Consider the following 21,232-nt stretch of genomic DNA (forward strand, 5'->3'; position numbering starts at 1 on the left):
GTTTCATAAAAATGATTCTACAGTTAAAAAAATCGAAATGAAGTGACTGTAAGATGATATGAGAATTTGTGCAAATACATGATAAACAGGAGGGAAATGTTAGATATATTGTAGAAGTTATCATTTATTTGCTTAGCTTCCATTAGTATTATGGACAATGTTTAGAAAGAAAGATGTCTCGCCTTCAAGAACATGACTCAGCAGGAATCATCTGAGAGAAGGACGTGGCCGGGACGTGGCAGGTGCCATGTTTTCACCTTGAAACCCTACCCTTAGTGTGTTGTGTCTTGTAGCTTAGTACGTTATGTCTTGTAAACTTAGAAACCTCCCTATTTTCAAATAAATGCAGGAGCGACGGGAGAGATTGTTTAGAGCGTGTTGAGAGGCTGTAACCTGAACAATCTCCCATGCGCCCTCCTCATGAGTAAAATGACCAACGTCTTCATTCCTTTTGTGTTTATTCATTATAATGTTTGGTGAGATAAATCCAACAGTGATTGAAAACAAATTGCTGTCAAACCTCTTCTATTTGTGTGTCCGCAATGCGCTGCGCTGGCATCATTCTTATATGCCATCCTAGGTACATTCTCCGCATCTGCAATGTTTTTCTAAAGTCTGTTCTTTTCTCAGACCTTGGCTCTCAATCTCTAGCTCTTTGCTCTCTAGCTGCCATAAGGCCTACATTTGCACATGTCTCATGTTTACGTTTCATTCGAGACACGTGTGAATTTGTATGATTACAAAAGTCTTTCTGCCTCGTCACTTAAAGCGACTGCGACTACTGCACTGGTCTCATTCCAGGACAAATATAGCAATGGCACTGTTTGTGGCCCTAATTTCATGACTTCATGTTCACATTTGTCGTCAGGACCAGGGGTCTCCTTGTATCTCAATATGATATGCAAATTGTTTTTTGTCATTTCATCTTCAAGCTTATGAACCTTACTTTCAGCACATCTAACCAATTGTTCCGCTGCCCACACAGGGGGCGCATTCACCAAATCCAAAGTCCAATAAAAATGTGGAGTCCCATGGCCCCCACGCACATATATATTGTTTTCTTTGCCCAGTCTTTTTGCCATCATTCCATCTCTGAATGGAACAACTGCAATGTTCAATACTTGCCATTAATCTCTGCCCAGTAAATTTACTGGGCACTGGGGGGTCACTACGAGGTGCTCTAACATGGTTTCCTGTTTCCGGATCATAGCTAATTAGTGGTTTTGTCAGGGTGTCTATATTTATTGCTCCACTAGCAACTCTAACAATGATTTTCTCTGGTGGCATTTGTACATAGTGTTTTTCTTTTTTTTTTCTTATCGCTATTCTACATGCTCCTGAATCACACAAAAACATGTAACTTTGTCCAGGTGCTTTTTCTAATTAGTTGATATCATTTTCTATTTGTATATCGCTAACACAGTCATCTTTTACAATTTGTCTGTGTTCAGATTTATCGAGTCTTGCCGAACTTCCTGTAATTCCTTTCTGAGGATAATCTCTTGCCCGATGTCCCTCTTTACCACAATTCCAGCAACCTTCTGCATCCAGTTTAGACTGATTCCAACTGTCTCACATATCCCCCGGGAGGTGGGCGATCCTCATGACCATATTTGGAGTGTTAAACTGGTCACATGGTGGCACTCGGTGTCCGTGAAATAACCACAGACTGGCTTATTTTATACGATGCAAAACGGTCCTCTTTGGAGACCGGGACGCCTGTTGTGAGCCCCAGACATGTTACTGTCTGGGAGGAGAAGGAAAACCTAATAAACATACAAATGGCTGAAGGAAGTCCTTTGATGTAGAACTACAAAGAAAAGATGGTTGGCGTGAACACAGATCTCCAAACATTTGGCCCTCTCAAAGGAAGTCTGCCTTCGGTACTATTAAAACATACTACAATATAAAATAAAAAACTTTAATGCATCTGAAGATTCGAATGAACCTTGCTGGTTGGATTCCTGGTTGCGTTGTAACAGAGCGCTTATTTATAGAATTATTTGAATGAATTATTCTCTAAAGCGTCGACGTCCCTGTTATTGTGAGGCTTTTATTTTGAAGGTGGCTTTCGCCGCGAGTTGGCGACTTATTACCGTAATGCAAGTATGAACAAAATTCGGGGCGGCTGGCTTGGCTTCTTCAACTGGAATTGGTCGAGTTTCGCCTTCATTGCACCTGCATGTTCTTTATCTCGGTTTTATCCCGTATATTTGACCATAAACTGAGTTTGAAACGATCGCAACAAACTGTCAAATCCAAGCTCCTGCGTCCGCGCATGCGCTTCCCCGGGTTGCCAGCAACTTCCGCTCCAGATCGACTTTCGTGCACTTTTGCTTGAGGAACCGAATTCGCTCCACGAATGAATTCTTCCCGAAATAGTTGTAGACGTATTGAGACCTCGACACAGTGCGTGCATTACTACTTTCAAGAAGTAATACATAATTTAAACCTTCGTGTCCGAATAAACTCGTCTTGGTGGCGCACGTTGAAGCTTCTCGGCCTCGTTAGCTTAGCTTGGCTCGCTAGCCGCTAACGAAGAGACGCGTGTGTCAGCAACACGTCGCAAATTAGAGATCGCCTGTGATTATCGTGTGGAAAATGTGCGCAAGAACGACAGCAGCGTCGGAGAAGGAACTTTCTGGAGCAAAAGAGGAGGACGAGCCACGACGTCAACTTGTGGACGCTACTCGCATGCAGCCTCGTGTTGTGTTACACACAGCAGGTTTGGACTCTTCTTCCTCTCCCTTGTGTGAATGAAACCTCTATTTCTATGCATGTGGTTCTTTTCAAAAGTGAATTTGCTGAGGTTTCAGGAGCGTACAAACCATTCATTCATTTTCTGTAGCGCTTATCCTTATTAGGGTCGCGGGTGGGCTGGAGCCTAACCCGGCTGAATTGTGGCACGAGGTGGGGTACACTCTGGACTGGTCGCCCAGCCAATCGCAGGGCACATATAGAAAAACACCCATTCCACGTATTTTTGCAGGTTTGTCGCACTTAAATGTTAACCATCCTGAAACAAATGTAAATGTTAGTCAAAGACAACAAACGTAAACACAAAATCCCAACCTACAAGGCCCTGTGTGGAAAAAGTGATTGTCCCCGAAACCTAATCAGTGGTTCATGGCAGTGATTCTCCAAGTGTGGTGTGGTACGTGGGCTCCTCTAGTGGTATGTGAAAGAATCACAGCTTAAGTACAGTTTTATTTACCCTTTTTAGTCCAATGCATTTGCATTTTATCTTTCAGAGTTGCTTTTTGAAAAACTTTTATTCAGCTAAAAAAAAAATAAATGAAGGTCAGAGTACAAGGATTTTGTGACAGTGGGTTTGGATTGTTCATGTTTTGTAATACAGACATGCCATTTACAACAAGGTGTAAACCATAAATTGTCAAAAAAATGTGGTTTTATTGAGGACTTACTGTGAACGTGGAGCTACAATTTGGAATATCAGCAGGATGAGAATTTCTATACACAGGAGTAGACTTGTTGTCAGACCCTCCATGTTTGAGCCAATCAGGAGGTCGGAGTGTGTCTGTGACAAGTTAGTGCCTCATTAGCAGCCGCACAGACGACGTGATTTCAAAACGCACTCGGCTATTTGCTGGTGTGTGGTGCGCCATTCAGAGGTGGGCTTGCTGGTGTGTTTTGGATCATTGTCCTGCTGCAGAACCCAAGTTCGTTTCAGCTTGAGATCACAAACATTTTCCTTTAGGATTTTTTGGTGCACAGCTGAATTATTGGTTCCAATTATCACAGCAAGTCTTTCAGGTCCCGAAGCAGCAAAACTACCACCACCATATTTTACTTTTGGTATGAGGTCCTTTTTCCTGAAATGCCGTATTACTTTTACGCCAGATGTAATGGGACACACACCTTCCAAAAAGTTCAACTATTGTCTCGTCAGAGCACAGAGTATTTTCCCAAAAGTTTTTGGGATAATCAAGATGGCTTCTGGCAATATTGAGACGAGCCTTGATGTTCTTTTTGCTAAGCAGTGGTTTTCATCATGCAGGCCATTTATACCCAGTCTCTTTCTTCTGGTGGAGTCATGAACACTGACCTTAACTGAGGCAAGTGAGGCCTGCAGTTCTTTGGATGTTGTTGTGGGGTCTTTTGTGACCTCTTGGATGAGTCGTCGCTGCGCTCTTTGGGTAATTTCGGTCGGCCGGCCACTCCTTGGAAGGGTCACTATTGTTCTATATTTTCACCACTTGTGGATAATGGCCATAAATGAGAAATAAATAACATGATAATTTTTTCATTGGATTATGAAATAAGTATCTGTAATGAATTAATTATGATTTAAGTCTATCTATTATTACATAAGTATATAGATAGAATGCAAGGTAGGAAATCATATACAATGTGTCTAAATGAATGGCTAGTTCTACAGGTATGTACAAGCCCAATTCCAATGAAGTTGGGACGTTGTGTTAAACATAAATAAAAAGCGAATACTATGATTTGCAAATCATGTTCAACCTATATTTAATTGAATACACTACAAAGACAAGATATTTAATGTTCAAACTGACAAACTTGATTGTTCTGAGCAAATAATTGTTAACTTTGAATTTTATGGCTGCAACACGTTCCAAAACAGCTGGGACAGGTGGCAAAAAAGACTGAGGAAGTTGAGGAATGCTCATCAAACACCTGTTTGGAACATCCCACAGGTGAACAGGCTCATTGGGAACAGGCGGGTGCCATGATTGGGTAGAAAAGGAGCTTCCCTGAATTGCTGTCATTCACAAGCAAAGATGGGGTGAGGTTCACCTCTTTGTGAACAAGTGCGTGAGAAAATAGTCAAACAGTTTAAGGACAATGTTCCTCAACTGTACAATTGCAAGGAATTTAGGGATGTCATCAGCTACGGTCCATAATATCATCAAAACGTTCGGAGAATCTGGAGAAATCACTGCATGTAAGCGGCAAGGCCGAAAACCAACATTGAATGCCCGTGACCTTCGATCCCTCAGGCGGCACTCACGGCATCAAAAACCGACATCAATGTGTGAAGGATATCACCGCATGGGCTCAGGAACACTTCATAAAACCAATGTCAGTAAATACAATTCGGCGCTACAGCCGTAAGTGCAACTTGAAACTCTACTATGCAAAGCAAAAGCCATTTCTCAACAACACCCAGAAACGCCGCCGGCTTCTCTGGCCCCGAGCTCATCTAAGATGGACTGATGAAAAGTGGAAAAGTTTTCTGTGGTCCGACGAGTCCACATTTCAAATTGTTTTAGGAAATTGTGGACGTCGTGTCCTCCGGGACAAAGAGAAAATGAACCATCCGGACTGTTATGGGCGCAAAGTTAAAAAACCAGCCTCGGTGATAGTATGGGGCTGTGTTAGTGCCAATGGCATGGGTAACTCACACATCTGTGAAGGCACCATTAATGCTGAAAGGTACATACAGGTTTTGGAGAAACATGCTGCCATCCAAGCAACTTCTTTTTCATGGACGCCCCTGCTTATTTCAGTTAAGTTGAACACAAACGAGTTGCCAACGTTTTAAGTTAACTTCTAGTTTTAGCCATTATCTTTTAGCTCATCATTTGGCATTCTGTTGACAAAATGTTGACGTTATAACAATATATAGTTGCGAATTTAACGAAATGTGCCAACTGGATGGTCGAATTAACCGTCAAGGGGTTCTTTATTGTGATGTGACACGAAAACTAGCTATGGTGTGTTTTCCTGAACTATTTAGGCTTACCAAAATTGCATGAATTACTCCAGTTAGTAGTGCCTCATGTGAAAGAAGGAGTTTATCTGTGCACTTAAACCAAGCAAAAGCTTAGGAATACAAAATATTAAGTCTCGGAGGGCAAAATCTCTTATGGGGGGAAAAAAAAAATGTCACACCATTTTCCACAAACAGGAGACTCATGCTAATTTAAATCATTCAAATTGTAAAGCTCTGTAAATATGAACAAAGGTGAACAATAATATTCATAAATGTGTCACTTTTAGACAGGCCAGTTCCCTTTTTTTATTCCAAAGGAAACACACATTTAAATGAACAGTATTCTATTTCTGAACATAAAACTTTGCCTTCAGTTACATGAATGCCTAATACATTCTTGATTGTGACTCAATTTGAGTGTCTTCAGAAGCTTTTGAAAGTAGCAATTATTGCACTTTCCATTTTGTGCAATTACGTTACTACCAGTTTTTCCCGGGTACTCCAGTTTCCTCCCACATTCCAAAAACATGCATGGTAGGTTGATTGAAGACTCTAAATTGTCCATAGGTGTGAATGTGAGTGCAAATGGTTGTTTGTCTATATGTGCCCTGCGATTCGCTGGCGACCAGTTCAGGGTGGACCTCACCCCTTTCCCGAAGATAGGCACCAGCACACCGTGACACGAGTGAGGATAAGCGGTTCAGAAAATAGATGGACGGACCTTCTGAGTATAAACCTTTTCCAGATCGTTCATTGTATTAGATCTATTTAATTAGGTCAGAGCTAAATTAAGTTAGAGGACACATTGTGAATACATCCAAAGAACACCTTTCAAGATATTGCTATAGGCTACATCTATATTGTGTTGTTATATTGTTCAATATAGCAGTACTGTAATTAATAGTTATAAATCCTAGAATGACATTCACAACTGCCATTGAGGTCGGTGGGGGTTTGCGTCACCAAGCAACAACCTCTGGTGCGCCATTGAGCACCAGACCAAAATTTGTATGTGCACCCCTGAAAATTCAGTTTTCAGTTAACCTACCACGCGTGTTTTTGGAATGTGGGAGGAAATCGGAAAACCCACGCAGGCACGGGGAGAACATGCAAACTCCACACAGGCGGGGTCGGGATTTGAACCCCAGTCCTCAGAACTGTGAGGCAGATGTGGTAACCAGTTGTCCAATGTGTCACCTGTTAATGGCAGGAAAGAGTTAAATTGTGAAGCTCAATGGAGCACGGACGAGCACAACGTGATTTCGTCAACACGAGGGAAGAAGGTGGAAGCGGAGGCAGTAGCTTTAGCAGGGACGCCCAGACTTCCCTCTCCCCAGCCACTTCATCCAGCTCTTCCGGGGGGATCCCGAGGCGTCCCCAGGCCAGCCGAGAGATGTAGTCTCTCCAGCGTGTCCTGGGTCGTCCCCGGGGTTATGGTTATTTTATGGCTGCAACACGTTCCAAAAAAGCTGGGACAGGGTCATGTTTACCACTGTGTTACATCACCTTTTCTTTTAACAACATTCAATAAACGTTTGGGAACTGAGGACACTAATTGTTGAAGCTTTGTAGGTGGAATTCTTTCCCATTCTTGCTTGATGTACAGCTTCAGCTGTTCAACAGTCCCGAGTCTCCGTTGTCGTATTTTACGCTTCATAATGCGCCACACGTTTTCAATGGTAGACAGGCCTGGACTGCAGGCAGGCCAGTCTAGTACCCGCACTCTTTTACTATGAAGCCACGCTGTTGTAACACATGCAGAATGCGGTTTGGTATTGTCTTGCTGGAATAAGCAGGGGCGTCCATGAAAAAGACGTTGCTTGGATGGCAGCATATGTTTCTCCAAAACCTGTATGTACCTTTCAGCATTAATGGTCCCTTCACAGATGTGTGAGTTACCTATGCCATTGGCACTAACACAGCCCCATACTATCACCGAGGCTGGCTTTTGAACTTTGCGCCCATAACAGTCCGGATGGTTCATTTCCTCTTTGTCCCAGAGGACACGACGTCCACAATTTCCTAAAACAATTTGAAATGTGGACTCGTCGGACCACAGAAAACTTTTCCACTTTGCATCAGTCCATCTTAGATGAGCTCGTGCCCAGAGAAGCCGGCGCCGTTTCTGGGTGTTGTTGACAAATTGTTTTTGCTTTGCATAGTAGAGTTTCATGTTGCACTTACGGATGAAGCGTCGAACTGTAGTTACTGACATTGATTTTCTGAAGTGTTCCTGAGCCCATGTCGTGATATCCTTTACACATTGGTGTCGGTTTTTGATGCAGTGCCGCCTCAGGGATCGAAGGTCACGGGCATTCAATGTTGGTTTTCGGCCTTGCCGCTTACACGCAGTGATTTCTCCAGATTCTCTGAACCTTTTGTTGATGATATGGACCGCAGATGATGAAATCCCTAAATTCCTTGCAATTTTACATTGAGGAACATTCTCCTTAAACTGTTTGACTATTTTCTCACGCACTTGTTCACAAAGAGGTGAAGCTCGCCCCATCTATGCTTGTGAATGACAGCAATTCAAGGAAGCTCCTTTTCTACCCAATCATGGCACCCACCTGTTCCCAATGAGCCTGTTCACCTGTGGGATGTTCCAAGCAGGTGTTTGATGAGCATTCCTCAACTTTCTCAGTCTTTTTTGCCACCTGTCCCAGCTGTTTTGGAACGTGTTGCAGCCATAAAATTCCAAGTTAATGATTATTTGCTAAAAACAATAAAGTTGATCAATTTGAACATTAAATATCTTGTCTTTGTAGTGTATTCAATTAAATATAGGTTGAACATGGTGTCAGATTCCGCTTATCCGCAGGATTAATCGGGAGAAATGTCCTGACCGACTCTCCGTTTAAAGGGTTAATAGCCCCTGTTATATAGCAGGAGCTTTTCAAGTCGGTGTCGAGATGAATTCGCCTAGGTATGCCAACTGGTTTTAGTTTTTCGGAGCCAATCCGATTTGCTCTCACTTATCACCCCTTGATGAGTAACTGTACCGAGTAAAAGGACAATAATGTGAGCGCTCCGTTTTTACAGCAGCTCCATCTCTATGAATCGTTTGCACTTGTCATTTACCTAGTAAATTTAACAATCCTTGTTAGGACCATACGGATTTGTTTTTGTATTAAGCCGAAGTGATATCGATGAGTTACTTTTGGGGATAGTATTACGACACGGTGATATTAGTGTCGACAGCGTTCATTCACTTATAAGAGGTTGAGTGGTAGGTATGAGACTACTCATAAGAATGACTAAGATAGAAAAGAATTAAATCAAGATTTTTAATATAGTGATTAACAAAAAATATAATGATAATAATATGACAGCAAGGGTATGTAATAGAGTAAATAATGATACTGATAATAACAAAAAGGAAAAAGTTAAAAATATAAAATCATAAGACAAGTATAACCTTTTGAGTGAGCTTTAAAAGGGTGATCAAGTCCTACAGATTTCTAAGCCAAATTAATAATAAGGTATTTTGGAAAATAAGAATCTCTGAATCAGAATCAGAATCATCTTTATTTGCCAAGTATGTCCAAAACACACAAGGAATTTGTCTCCGGTAGTTGGAGCCGCTCTAGTACAACAAACAGTCAATTTACAGAACACTTTCGGGACATAAAGACATTGACAAAAAACAATTGTGCAAAAAGATGCAGAGTCCTCTAGCACTTAGAGCAGTTCGAACGACTAATATTGCAATAGTCCGGTGCAATGACCATTGTGCAAAGGGCGCTGAGACTTCAAGGAGTGTATGCGGTTTAAAGTGACGAGTAGTGCGATCATCTGGGACAATGTTGGTTGTGCAAATGTTACAGATACTCCTCAATCAGTGTGCAAATGGAGCAGATGCTACTCTGGCATGAGTGGCCAGTATATGCAAATAGTGCAGCATGGCGAGACAACTACAGTGAGTGCACAAGTAATACATAATTGGCCCCACAGAAATGTGACAACGAACTCAAGTCAAAAAATTGGCAGCTTGTTGTAATGGAATTATAGGTTAGGTGTTTAAGAAGTTGATCGCAAGAGGGAAGAAGCTGTTGGAATGTCTACTAGTTCTAGTTTGCGTTGATCGGTAGCGCCTACCTGAGGGAAGGAGCTGGAAGAGCTGGTGACCGGGGTGCAGACGGTCCGAGAGGATTTTGCACGCCCTTGTCTTAGTTCTGGCAGCGTGCAAGTCCTCAATGGTGGGTAGGGGGGTACCGACAATCCTTTCAGCAGTTTTGATTGTCCGTTGCAGTCGGAGTTTGTCCTTTTTTGTAGCAGCACCAAACCAGACTGTGATGGAAGAACACAGGACCGATTCGATGACCGCTGTGTAGAACTGTCTCAGCAGCTCCGGTGGCAGGCCGTGCTTTCTCAGAAGCCGCAGGAAGTACATCCTCTGCTGGGCCTTTTTGAGGACGGAGTTGATGTTGTTCGCCCACTTCAGGTCCTGAGAGATTGTAATTCCCAGGAACTTGAAGGTCTCGACGGTTGACACAAGGCAGCTGGACAACGTGAGGGGCAGCTGTGGCGAAGGATGCCTCCTGAAGTCCACGATCATCTCTACCGTCTTGAGCGTGTTCAGCTCCAGGTTGTGTCGCCCGCACCACAGCTCCGGCCGCTCCGCTTCCTGTCGATATGCAGACTCGTCACCGTCCCTGATGAGGCCGATGACAGTGGTGTCATCTGCAAACTTCAGGAGCTTGACAGTCGGGTTCGCTGAGGTGCAGTCGTTCGTGTAGAGAGAGAAGAGCAGCGGAGAGAGGACACAACCTTGGGGCGCCCCAGTGCTGATGCTGCGTGTGGATGAGGTGGCCTCCCCCAGCCTGACCTGCTGTGTCCTGCCCGTCAGAAAGCTGTAAATCCACTGGCAGATGGCAGGTGAGACGCTGAGCTGGAGAAGCTTGGTTGAAAGGAGTTCAGGGATGATGGTGTTGAACGCTGAGCTGAAGTCCACGAACAGGATCCTCGCGTAGGTCCCTGCACTGTCGAGGTGTTCTAGGATGAAGTGCAGTCCCATGTTGACTGCATCATCCGCAGACCTGTTCGCTTGGTAGGCAAACTGCAGGGGGTCCAGCAGGGGACCTGTGACACTCTTGAGGTGGTCCAGCACGAGACGTTCAAAGGACTTCATGACCACAGATGTCAAAGCGACAGGCCTGTAGTCATTCAGACCAGAAGCAGGTTCCAGTCCCCAAGAAGCAGGTTTCTTGGGGACTGGAATGATGGTGGAGCGTTTGAAACAGGATGGAACTTCGCACATTTCCAAAGATCTGTTGAAGATCTGAGTGAAGACTGGAGCGAGCTGGTCCGCGCAGACTTTGAGGCAGGATGGGGACACATGGTCCGGTCCTGTTGCTTTGTTAATCTTCTGTTGTTTGAAGATGCGTCTCACATCCTGTTCATGGATGGTTAACGCAGAAGTCAGAGGTGTGGTTGTGGTCGCGGGTGCGGCCGGGTGGGTGTGTGGAGTGAAACTGTCCTTTTCAAATCTGCAATAGAAGGTATTCAAGTCGTTGGCTAGTGTGCTATTGTTCTCAGCTTGGGGGGATCGTCGCTTGTAATTAGTCAGCGATTGGAATGCACGCCAGACTGATTTCGAGTCGTTCGCGCTAAACTGTTTTTCCAACTTTGCTGCATAGATCCTCTTTGCAATGTTAATTTCTTTAGTAAGCTGGTTTCTAGCTCGATTATACAGGGCCCTGTCCCCGCTCTGATATGCATCTTCCTTAGCTTGGCGAAGCTGCTTAAGTTTAGCAGTGAACCACGGCTTGTTGTTGTTGAATGTCCGAAATGATTTTGTTGGTACACAAACCTCTTCACAGAAACTGATATAGAATGTGACAGTGTCCGTATATTCATCCAGGCTGCCGGCTGAATTTTCAAAGACACTCCAGTCTGTGCAGTCTAAACAGCTTTGAAGTTCCATCTTGGCTTCATTGGTCCACTTTTTGACTGTTTTCACTGTAGGCTTCGCACATTTAAGTTCTTGCTTGTACGTCGGTATTAAGTGAATTAAGCAGTGATCAGACGAGCCCAGGGCTGCACGAGGTATAGCACGGTATGCGTTTTTGACCGTAGTGTAGCAGTGGTCTAAAGTATTATTTTCCCTGGTAGGACAGTCGATGTGCTGCTTGTATTTAGGGAGTTCGTGGTTGAGTTTAGCTTTGTTAAAGTCCCCGAGAATAATGAGGGGTGAGTCAGGGTGTTTTTTTTCAATTTCGTTGACTTGTTCGGCGAGCGTTAGCAATGCGGCGCTCGTGTTAGCTTGCGGTGTGATATAGACTCCAGCCAGTATAAACGATGCAAACTCACGTGGCGCGTAAAATGGTTTACAGTTCAGAAACAGCGACTCCAAATGCGGGCTGCAGTGTGTGCTGAGCACCGTGACGTCCGTACACCATTTTTCGTTTATATGGAGGCATATCCCGCCGCCCTTCGTTTTTCCCGATGATTCCATGTCGCGGTCCGCTCGATGAATGTTGAAGCCGGGAAGCATGACGGCGCCATCGGGTACGGCGTCGCAAAGCCAGGTCTCCGTGAAGCACATGGCCGCGGAACGTCCGAAGTCTTTACTGGTCTTTAACAGAAGATGAAGCTCGTCCATTTTGTTGGGTAGGGAGCGTACATTCGCGAGGGGGATCGACGGGAACGCCAATCTGTGTCCTCTCTTGCGGAGTTTCACCTGAATTCCGGCTCGTTTTCCTCTGTGGCGCCGCTTCCGCATCCATGCGCCGAAAACCGCGGACGCCGCTCCGGTGAGTAACTCGGGGAAAAAACTGAGCGGATTTTCGAAAGTTGGTGACAGAAAGTCCGGAGTAGCCTCCTTGATGGTTAGCAGGTCTCCCCTTGTGTAAGTGAGTCGTGTAAGGTCTCCAAAGACGGACGAAAAACACAAAAACAAAGACAATACTAGAGAGCGCGTTACCGAGGCGGCCACACTGGTAGGCGCCATCATCTTAGAACAGCTGACTAGCCCTTCTCCCTATCCACGCAATGTCGATGGCGGTTCTTATAATTACCTTATTATAAGATTCTTTAAGTCTTACCCAATTAAGGAGGAAAATCCCCAAAAAATAGACAAGCAATCCAAGTAGCCTGATTAATTCCTCCTGTCAGCATGTCCCCGTCATTGCGAGAGAAAAGAGCGTGCGTCTCCCTATCCTTTGATGGATAAGAGAGCCCCGTGTATTTTGTGTGTGAGGCTTTTATGAACTTGGTCGGGTTTAGACCTTCCTCCTTCTCTAATGTTCCGTTGCTGGTATCATGTCTTGACATGCCCCCAGTACCCCTCGCTGTTGTCATGTCCTGACATGAACCGAGTGGAAAGTACCTTTCACTTCACTTTTCAACGTGTCCTGACTTTGACCCTCACTTGCTCACTCAATTAGGTTTTCAACGAATACATTTAGTTACAAGCACATCATATATGTCTTGAACCCAAACAATACATTTCATAACACCATGTTAATCTCTGAGCAATATGCAATAAATGTGTATATGTCAATAAATGTGAATACAATTCTCTCATGCATTCAACAGGTTTGTTCTTTGTTTTTGTAGTATATCTTGTGTTGTTTCGTCTGAGAGAGACAATCCTACACAGGTTACAGTTTTTTCCCAAAAGCAGTTTCAAAGCATTGTCTAACAGTAATACAAAAGTAAGAATAATGTAAAACATCCTCACTAGGCTTGATGTATGTCTAACAGTCATACAAAAGTAAGAATAATGTAAAACAGCCTCACTAGGCTTGATGTATTCAGTATCCAACAATCCTTTATGTGAGTACATCAAAGATATATCAAGGATATAACATTTAATAGATTTAACAGTTGTTGACACCAGTATGTGTATGTTTATTGTGATATGGATTCTGATAGTATAAGGACATTAAGATGACTTATGCTTGAACCAGCGACTCTTAATTCTGGCCAAAAATAGGTTTGGCGACCTCTGGTGGTTAAGAAGACATATGCTTGAGCTGGCGACTCATAATCATGATCAAAATTTGGTTTGGCGACCTCTGGTGGTTAAACCAGCAATTTTAAACTGGGGCTGAGCTCACTCACATTAACCCAGCCACATAAGCCAATTACTACCTTTCGCTCCATCGCTCCTGGTGGCTTGGCAACCCACTTGACAATGATTTGCAAAACATTGTATTCTTCCTCGCAGTGCCGCTATCTCTCCCCCTCGCTCACCCACTTGCGCGCACACGAGCGACCAAAACTTAGCTGAGTTCATGAACATTGCCTGCCTGAAACATACAAATACTTGTCTTTTGTACAAAAATTGCAAATGCCAAACCGGGAGTATGCAGGGGTCCACTGTATTACCTTTATTAATACTTGTTTTATTAACTTTATTAATTTTCACATTTTATTGTTGTCCTGCCCAATTTTATTAGTTCCAATATATCAAACTCATTTGGCTTTCACGTTAACCTTGAATATAAATCTAACCCATAATACACAACATTAAAGTCGCAACATGAGAAAAGATATACCGAACCATGTGTGTTTGTCTTGTCTTCCAGACATAACTGAATATCTTTGTACTGAGCGGCAGGAGCCAGAGCCCCCTCACATTAAAGAGGAAGTGGAGGACGAAGAGGTCCACCACATTAAAGAGGAAGAGGAGCCCATTTTGATTAAAAAAGAGGAGGAAGAAGTGTGCACCTACATCGAAGAGGAGGAGGATATCACCAAGATTCAATTGACTGGTGTCCCTTTGAAGAGTGAAGGTCAAAGTGAGGAGAGCAGAGGGGCAGAGCCTCCAAGCAGCAGTTCAAGTCAACAGATGACAACAGAAGGTGATGGAGACCACTGTGGAGGATCACAAGCAGACGGCCTCTTAGCTCCACTGTCAGATCGTGATGACATGACTTCACACCCTCCTCACACTGATGATGATAATGGACAGTGTGAAGGTGATATGACATGTCACACTGAAAACAAAGAATGGAAATGTTCTCAGTGTGGGAAGCATTTTGCTGTTCAGAGCAATTTGAAACTCCACATGAAAATACACACAGGGGAGAGAGATTTTGCCTGCTCAGTTTGTGGTCAAAGATTCTCTTGGAAGAGAAGCTTAAAATTACACACACGAACACACACTGGTGAGAAACCATTTTCCTGCTCAGATTGTGACAAAAGATTCTCTGAAAAGGAAGACTTAAAAAAACACACAAGAACACACACTGGTGAGAAACCTTTTGTCTGCTCAGATTGTGGCCAAAGATTCTCTCAGAAGGGAAGCTTAAAAAGACACACAAGAACACACACTGGTGAGAAACCATTTTCCTGCTCAGATTGTGGCCAAAGATTCTCTCAGAAGGAAAGCTTAAAAAGACACACAAGAACACACACTGGTGAGAAACCATTTTCCTGCTCAGATTGTGACAAAAGATTCTCTGAAAAGAAAGACTTAAAAAAACACACAAGAACACACACTGGTGAGAAACCTTTTGTCTGCTTAGATTGTGGCCAAAGATTCTCTGTGAAGGGAAGCTTAAAAATACACACAAGAACCCACACTGGAGAGAAACCTTTTTCCTGCTCAGTTTGTGGCCAAAGATTCTCTGTGAAGGGAAGCTTAAAAATACACACAAGAATCCACACTGGTGAGAAACCTTTTGCTTGCTTAGTTTGTGGTCAGAGATTCTCTGAAAAGGGAAGCTTAAAAATACACACAAGAACCCACACTGGAGAGCAACCTTTTTCCTGCTCAGTTTGTGGCCAAAGATTCTCTTTGAAGGGAAGCTTAAAAATACACACAAGAACACACACTGGTAAGAAACCTTTTTCCTGCTCAGTTCGTGGTCAAAGATTCTCTGAAAAAGGAAATTTTAAAAAGCACACAAGAACCCACACTGGAGAGAAACTTTTTTCCTGCTCAGTTTGTGGCCAAAGATTCTCTGTGAAGGGAAGCTTAAAATTACACACAAGAACACACACTGGTGAGAAACCATTTTCCTGCTCAGATTGTGACAAAGGATTCTCTGAAAAGGAAGACTTAAAAAAACACACAAGAACACACACTGGTGAGAAACCTTTTGTCTGCTCAGATTGTGGCCAAAGATTCTCTCAGAAGGGAAGCTTAAAAAGACACACAAGAACACACACTGGTGAGAAACCATTTTCCTGCTCAGATTGTGGCCAAAGATTCTCTCAGAAGGAAAACTTAAAAAGACACACAAGAACACACACTGGTGAGAAACAATTTTCCTGCTCAGATTGTGACAAAAGATTCTCTGAAAAGGAAGACTTAAAAATACACACAAGAACCCACACTGGAGAGAAACCTTTTTCCTGCTCAGTTTGTGGCCAAAGATTCTCTCGTAAATCTCGGGTTAAGACACACAAGTGTGCTGGTGAGAATAGCAGTGATCAAGATGCTTTCAATGAAAATGTAAATGTTTAATCTAAGTAATTACTGTTACTGATTTAGAAAAAAAATCTCCATTCTTGTATTCTGTGTACCAGCTTGTATTGTATCTATCTCGTTGTCCATATCTTTTCTGAAAGTCCCACTAGTGTTAAGAATTAACATTGGTGCCAAAATACTTTAAAGGGACTCAAAAATCTCTACAGAATAAAAATCCTCCAAAATACACTGCGTAGTAATTTTAGAAACCTAGACTGATGAAATATTTGATTTTAAGACGTCAGCATGTTACAGCCTGAAACATAATGAGCAGGATCTGATAACATTTCCTCATTGAACATACGGCCGCTCTATTTTGTATTGATTGCACCACAAATGTACAGGATATGTATGTATGTGTAGATCAAATGTATGTATAGATCACAAAGGTGTTTCTGTAGGCGGCATTGTGTGACAGACGTGGACTTCAGCTGGCTGTCATACTCGGATGACCCATGACGAGCGTCTCCCGGCCGAACGACTAACGTGACTTGATGTCCCGAAACTGCAGCTGATCTGATTTGATCTTATCTGATCCATATAATCTAAACTATGGGGCTGATTGTTGGAGTATTTTCAAAGGTTGAAGCTGCCATGAGTAGAGATGTCCGCATAAATGTTGGTAATGATTGTTGACAGTTTTGGGACATTAAGTCACGTTTCTTGGATAGCTGGGAAAGGCTCCAGCACGCCCGCGACCCTAGTGAGGAGAAGCGGCTCAGAAAATGGATGGATGGAATATCAAATAAGTAAATGATTGATTGCAATAGACTGTAAAGACACTTTGACTTTTGGTGGTAAACGAACACATATTGGTGATCCTTAATAAAATATGCCTCTTAAAACAGTGAGGGTGACTCAATTTGCTTGTATATCAAATCCATTTCCCCCATTAAAAAGAATGGAAATGTCTTTAATCCATTGAAAACCCGCCAAAAACAAAATGCTCACAACATAAAGCAAATAAAATGGCCGAAGTAACAAGGCCAAAGTGGAAAAACTGCAAAGCTGGGGGACTGTGGAGGATCACACGCAGACGGCCTCTGAGCTCCACTATCAGAGAGTGACGACATGACGTCACACTCTCCTCATACTGATGAAGATGATGATGATAAAAAGCCTGAAGGTGATATGACATGTCACACTGACAACTTCTTCTTTTCCTTTCGGCTTGTCCCGTTAGGGGTCGCCACAGCGCGTCATCCTTTTCCATGTAAGCCTATCTCCTGCATCCTCCTCTCCAACACCAACTGCCATCATGTCTTCCCTCACGACATCCATCAACCTTCTCTTTGGTCTTCCTCGAGCCTCTCTTGCCTGGCAGCTCCATCCTCATCATCCTTCTTCCAATATACTCACTATTTCTCCTCTGGACGTGTCCAAACCATTGAAGTCTGCGCTCTCTAACTTTGTCTCCAAAACATGGAACCTTGGCTGTCCCTCTGATGAGCTCATTTCTAATTTTATCCAACGTGGTCACTCCAAGAGCGAACCTCAACATCTTCATTTCCGCCACCTCCAGCTCTGCTTCCTGTTGTCTCTTCAGTGCCACTGTCTCTAATCCAGTACATCATGGCTGGCCTCACCTACTGTTTTATAAACTTTGCCCTTCATCCTAGCAGAGACTCTTCTGTCACATAACACACCTGACACCTTCCTCCACCCGTTCCAACCTGCTTGGACCCGTTTCTTCACTTCCTGACCACACTCACCATTGCTCTGGACGGTTGACCCCAAGTATTTAAAGTCCTCCACCCTTGCTATCGCTTCTCCCTGTAGCCTCATTCTTCCCCCACCAGCCCTCTCATTCATGCACATATATTCTGTTTTACTTCGGCTAATCTTCATTCCTCTTCTTTCCAGTGCATGCCTCCATCTTTCTAACTGTTCCTCCAGCTGCTCCCTGCTTTCACTGCAGATCACAATGTCATCTGCAAACATCATGGTCCACGGGGATTCCAGTCTAACCTCATCTGTCAGCCTATCCATCACCACTGCAAAAAGGAAGGGGCTCAGGGCTGATCCCTGATGCAGTCCCACGTCCACCTTAAATTCTTCTGTCACACCTACAGCACACCTCACCGCTGTTCTGCTGCCCTCGTACATGTCCTGTATTATTCTAACATACTTCTCTGCCACTCCAGACTTCCGCATGCAGTTCCACAGTTCCTCTCTGGGTACTCTGTCATAGGCTTTCTCTAGATCTACAAAGACACAATGTAGCTCCTTCTGACCTTCTCTGTACTTTTCCATCAACATCCTCAAGGCAAATAATGCATCTGTGGTACTCTTTCTAGGCATGAACCCACACTGTTGCTCGCAAATACTCACTTCTGTCCTGAGTCTAGCCTCCACTACTCTTTCCCATAACTTCATTGTGTGGCTCATCAACTTTATTCCTCTATAGTTGCCACAGCTCTGCACATCACCTTTGTTCTTAAAAATGGGCACCAGTACACTTTTCCTCCATTCCTCAGGCATCTTCTCACGCACTAGAATTCTATTGAACAAGCTGGTCAAAAACTTCACAGCCACCTCTCCTAGATGCTTCCATACCTCCACAGGAATGTCATCAGGACCAACTGCCTTTCCATTTTTCATCCTCTTTAATGCTTTTCTAACTTCCCCCTTACTAATCATTGCCACTTCCTGGTCCACCACACTTACCTCTTCTACTCTCCCTTCCCTCTCATTTTCCTCATTCATCAACTCCTCGAAGTATTCTTTCCATCTAGCTAGCACACTGCTGGCACCAGTCAACATATTTCCATCTCTATCCTTAATCACCCTAACCTGCTGCACATCCTTCCCATCTCTATCCCTCTGTCTGGCCAGCCTGTATAGATCCTTTTCTCCTTCTTTAGTGTCCAACCTGCCATACATGTCATCATATGCCTCTTGTTTGGCCTTTGCCAGCTCTACCTTTGCCCTGTGTCGCATCTCAATGTATTCCTTTCACCTCTCCTCGGTCCTCTCAGTGTCCCTACTTCTTCTTAGCTAACCTCTTTCCTTGTATGATTTCCTGTACTGTGAGGTTCCACCACCAAGTCTCCTTCTCTCCTTTCCTGCCAGAAGATACACCAAGTACTCTCCTGCCTGCTTCTCTGATCACCTTGGCTGCAGTGGTCCAGTCTTCTGGAAGCTCCTGCCGTCCACCGAGAGCCTGTATCACCTCTTCCCGAAAAGCTGCACAACACTCGTCCTGTCTCAGCTTCCACCACATGGTTCTCTTCTCTGCCTTTGTCTTCCTAATTTTCCTCCCCACCACCAGAGTCCTCTTACACACCACCATCATATGCTGTCTAGACACACTCTCCCCTACCACATACCTTACAGTCAGTAACCTCCTTCAGATTACATCGTCTGCACAAGATGTAATCCACCTGTGTGCTTCTACCTCCGCTCTTGTAGGTCACCCTATGTTCGTGCCTCTTCTGGAAAAAAGTGTTCACTACAGCCATTTGCATCCTTGTTGCAAAGTCTACCACCATCTGTCCCTCCAAGTTCCTTTCCTGGATGCCGTACTTACCCATCACTTCTTCATCACCCCTATTACCTTCACCAACATGTCCATTACAATCTGCACCAATTACGACTCGCTCTCTGTCTGGGATGCTAAGAACTACATCATCTAGCTCCTTCCAGAATTTCTCTTTCACCTCTAGGTCACATTCTACCTGTGGGGCATAGCCACTAATCACATTACACATAACACCCTCAATTTCAAATTTCAGCCTCATCACTCGATCTGATACTCTTTTCACCTCCAAGACATTCTGAGCCAACTCTTCTTTTAAAATAACCCCGACTCCATTTCTCTTCCCATCTACACCATGGTAAAATAATTTAAACCCTGCCCCTAAACTTCTAGCCTTACTGCCTTTCCATCTGGTCTCCTGGACACACAATATATCAACCTTTCTCCTAATCATCATGTCAACCAACTCCCGAGATTTTCCTGTCATAGTCCCAACATTCAAAGTCCCCACATTCAGTTCTAGGCTCTGTGTTTTCCTCTTCTCTTTCTGCCGAAGAACCCGCTTTCCACCTCCTCTTCTTCTTTGACTTCGACCCACAGTAGCTGAATTTCCAACGGCGCCCCGCAGGTTGACGGCGCCGGTGGCGGACGTTGTTAACCCGGGCCACGACCGATGCGGTATGGAATTCTTTGGATGAACGCTCATATTTGTTTGGCAAGGTTTTAAGCCGGATGCCCTTCCTGACGCAACCCTCTGCATTTATCCGGGCTTGGGACCGGCCTACAGTTTGCACTGACTTGTGCCACCCATAGGGCTGCATTACATGTCACACTGACAACAAACGATGGAAATGTTCTCAGTGTGGGAAACTTTTTGCTTGTAACAGCAAACGACACATGAGAAGACACACTGGAGCAGGGGTGTCAAACTCCAATTCACGGTGGGCCAAAATTAAAAATTGGGACAACGTCGTGGGCCAAACTCAATATTTAATGAAATATCAGCAGAAATGTAGGGTTAGAATTTATCATATGACAACAAACTTACATTTTGCTTAAACACTGAATTTGGAATCAGAATCATCTTTATTTGCCAAGTGTGTCCAGAAAACAAGGAATTTGTCTCCGGTAGTTTTAGCCGCTCTAGTACGACAACAGACAGTCAATTGACAGAACACTTTGGAGACAGAAAGACATTGACAAAAAAAAAACAGTCATTATTTGGTAATGCCGGTACATTTATTTTTTGTTTTTTTGACAATTGTGCAAAAAGATGCAGAGTCCTCTCGGGCTTCGAATGACTAATATTGCAATAGTCCGGTGCAAAGGGCGCTGAGACTTCAAGGAGTGTATGCGGTTTAAAGTGACGAGTAGTGCGAATAATCTGGGACAATGTTAATTGTGCAAATGATGCAGATACTCCTCAATCAGTGTGCAAATGGAGCAGATGCTACTCTGGTATGAGTGGCCAGTATATGCAAATAGTGCAGCATGGCGAGACAACTACAGCGAGTGCACGAGTAATACATAACTGGCCCCACAGAAATGTGACAACGAACTCGAGTAAAAAAAAAAATCACCAGCGTGTTGCAATGGAATTGTAGGTTAGGTGTTTAAGAAGTTGATCGCA

General features: G+C 43.8%; 1 protein-coding gene across 4 annotated transcripts in view; it reads left to right on the forward strand.

The window, feature by feature from the left end:
- The first annotated feature begins 2,156 nt into the window (after positions 1 to 2,156).
- The window catches only part of LOC133398274 (gastrula zinc finger protein XlCGF57.1-like), a 41,414-nt gene continuing 22,338 nt past the window's right edge, over positions 2,157 to 21,232 (forward strand). Inside the window, exons 1-2 of one of the 4 annotated variants that reach the window (XM_061669914.1) lie at positions 2,157 to 2,725; positions 14,236 to 16,965. In XM_061669914.1, coding sequence (XP_061525898.1) covers positions 2,602 to 2,725; positions 14,236 to 16,121 — 2,010 coding nt within the window. In that variant the 5' untranslated portion in view covers positions 2,157 to 2,601 and the 3' untranslated portion in view covers positions 16,122 to 16,965. Of the gene's footprint in view, positions 2,726 to 12,401; positions 12,457 to 14,235; positions 16,966 to 21,232 lie in introns of those variants that run through there. The other 3 variants (XM_061669916.1, XM_061669917.1, XR_009767780.1) reach the window with 3 other exon arrangements.

The sequence above is a fragment of the Phycodurus eques genome, unplaced genomic scaffold (genome assembly GCF_024500275.1).
Source record: "Phycodurus eques isolate BA_2022a unplaced genomic scaffold, UOR_Pequ_1.1 contig_29, whole genome shotgun sequence".
In the NCBI taxonomy this organism is placed as follows: Eukaryota; Metazoa; Chordata; class Actinopteri; order Syngnathiformes; family Syngnathidae; genus Phycodurus; species Phycodurus eques.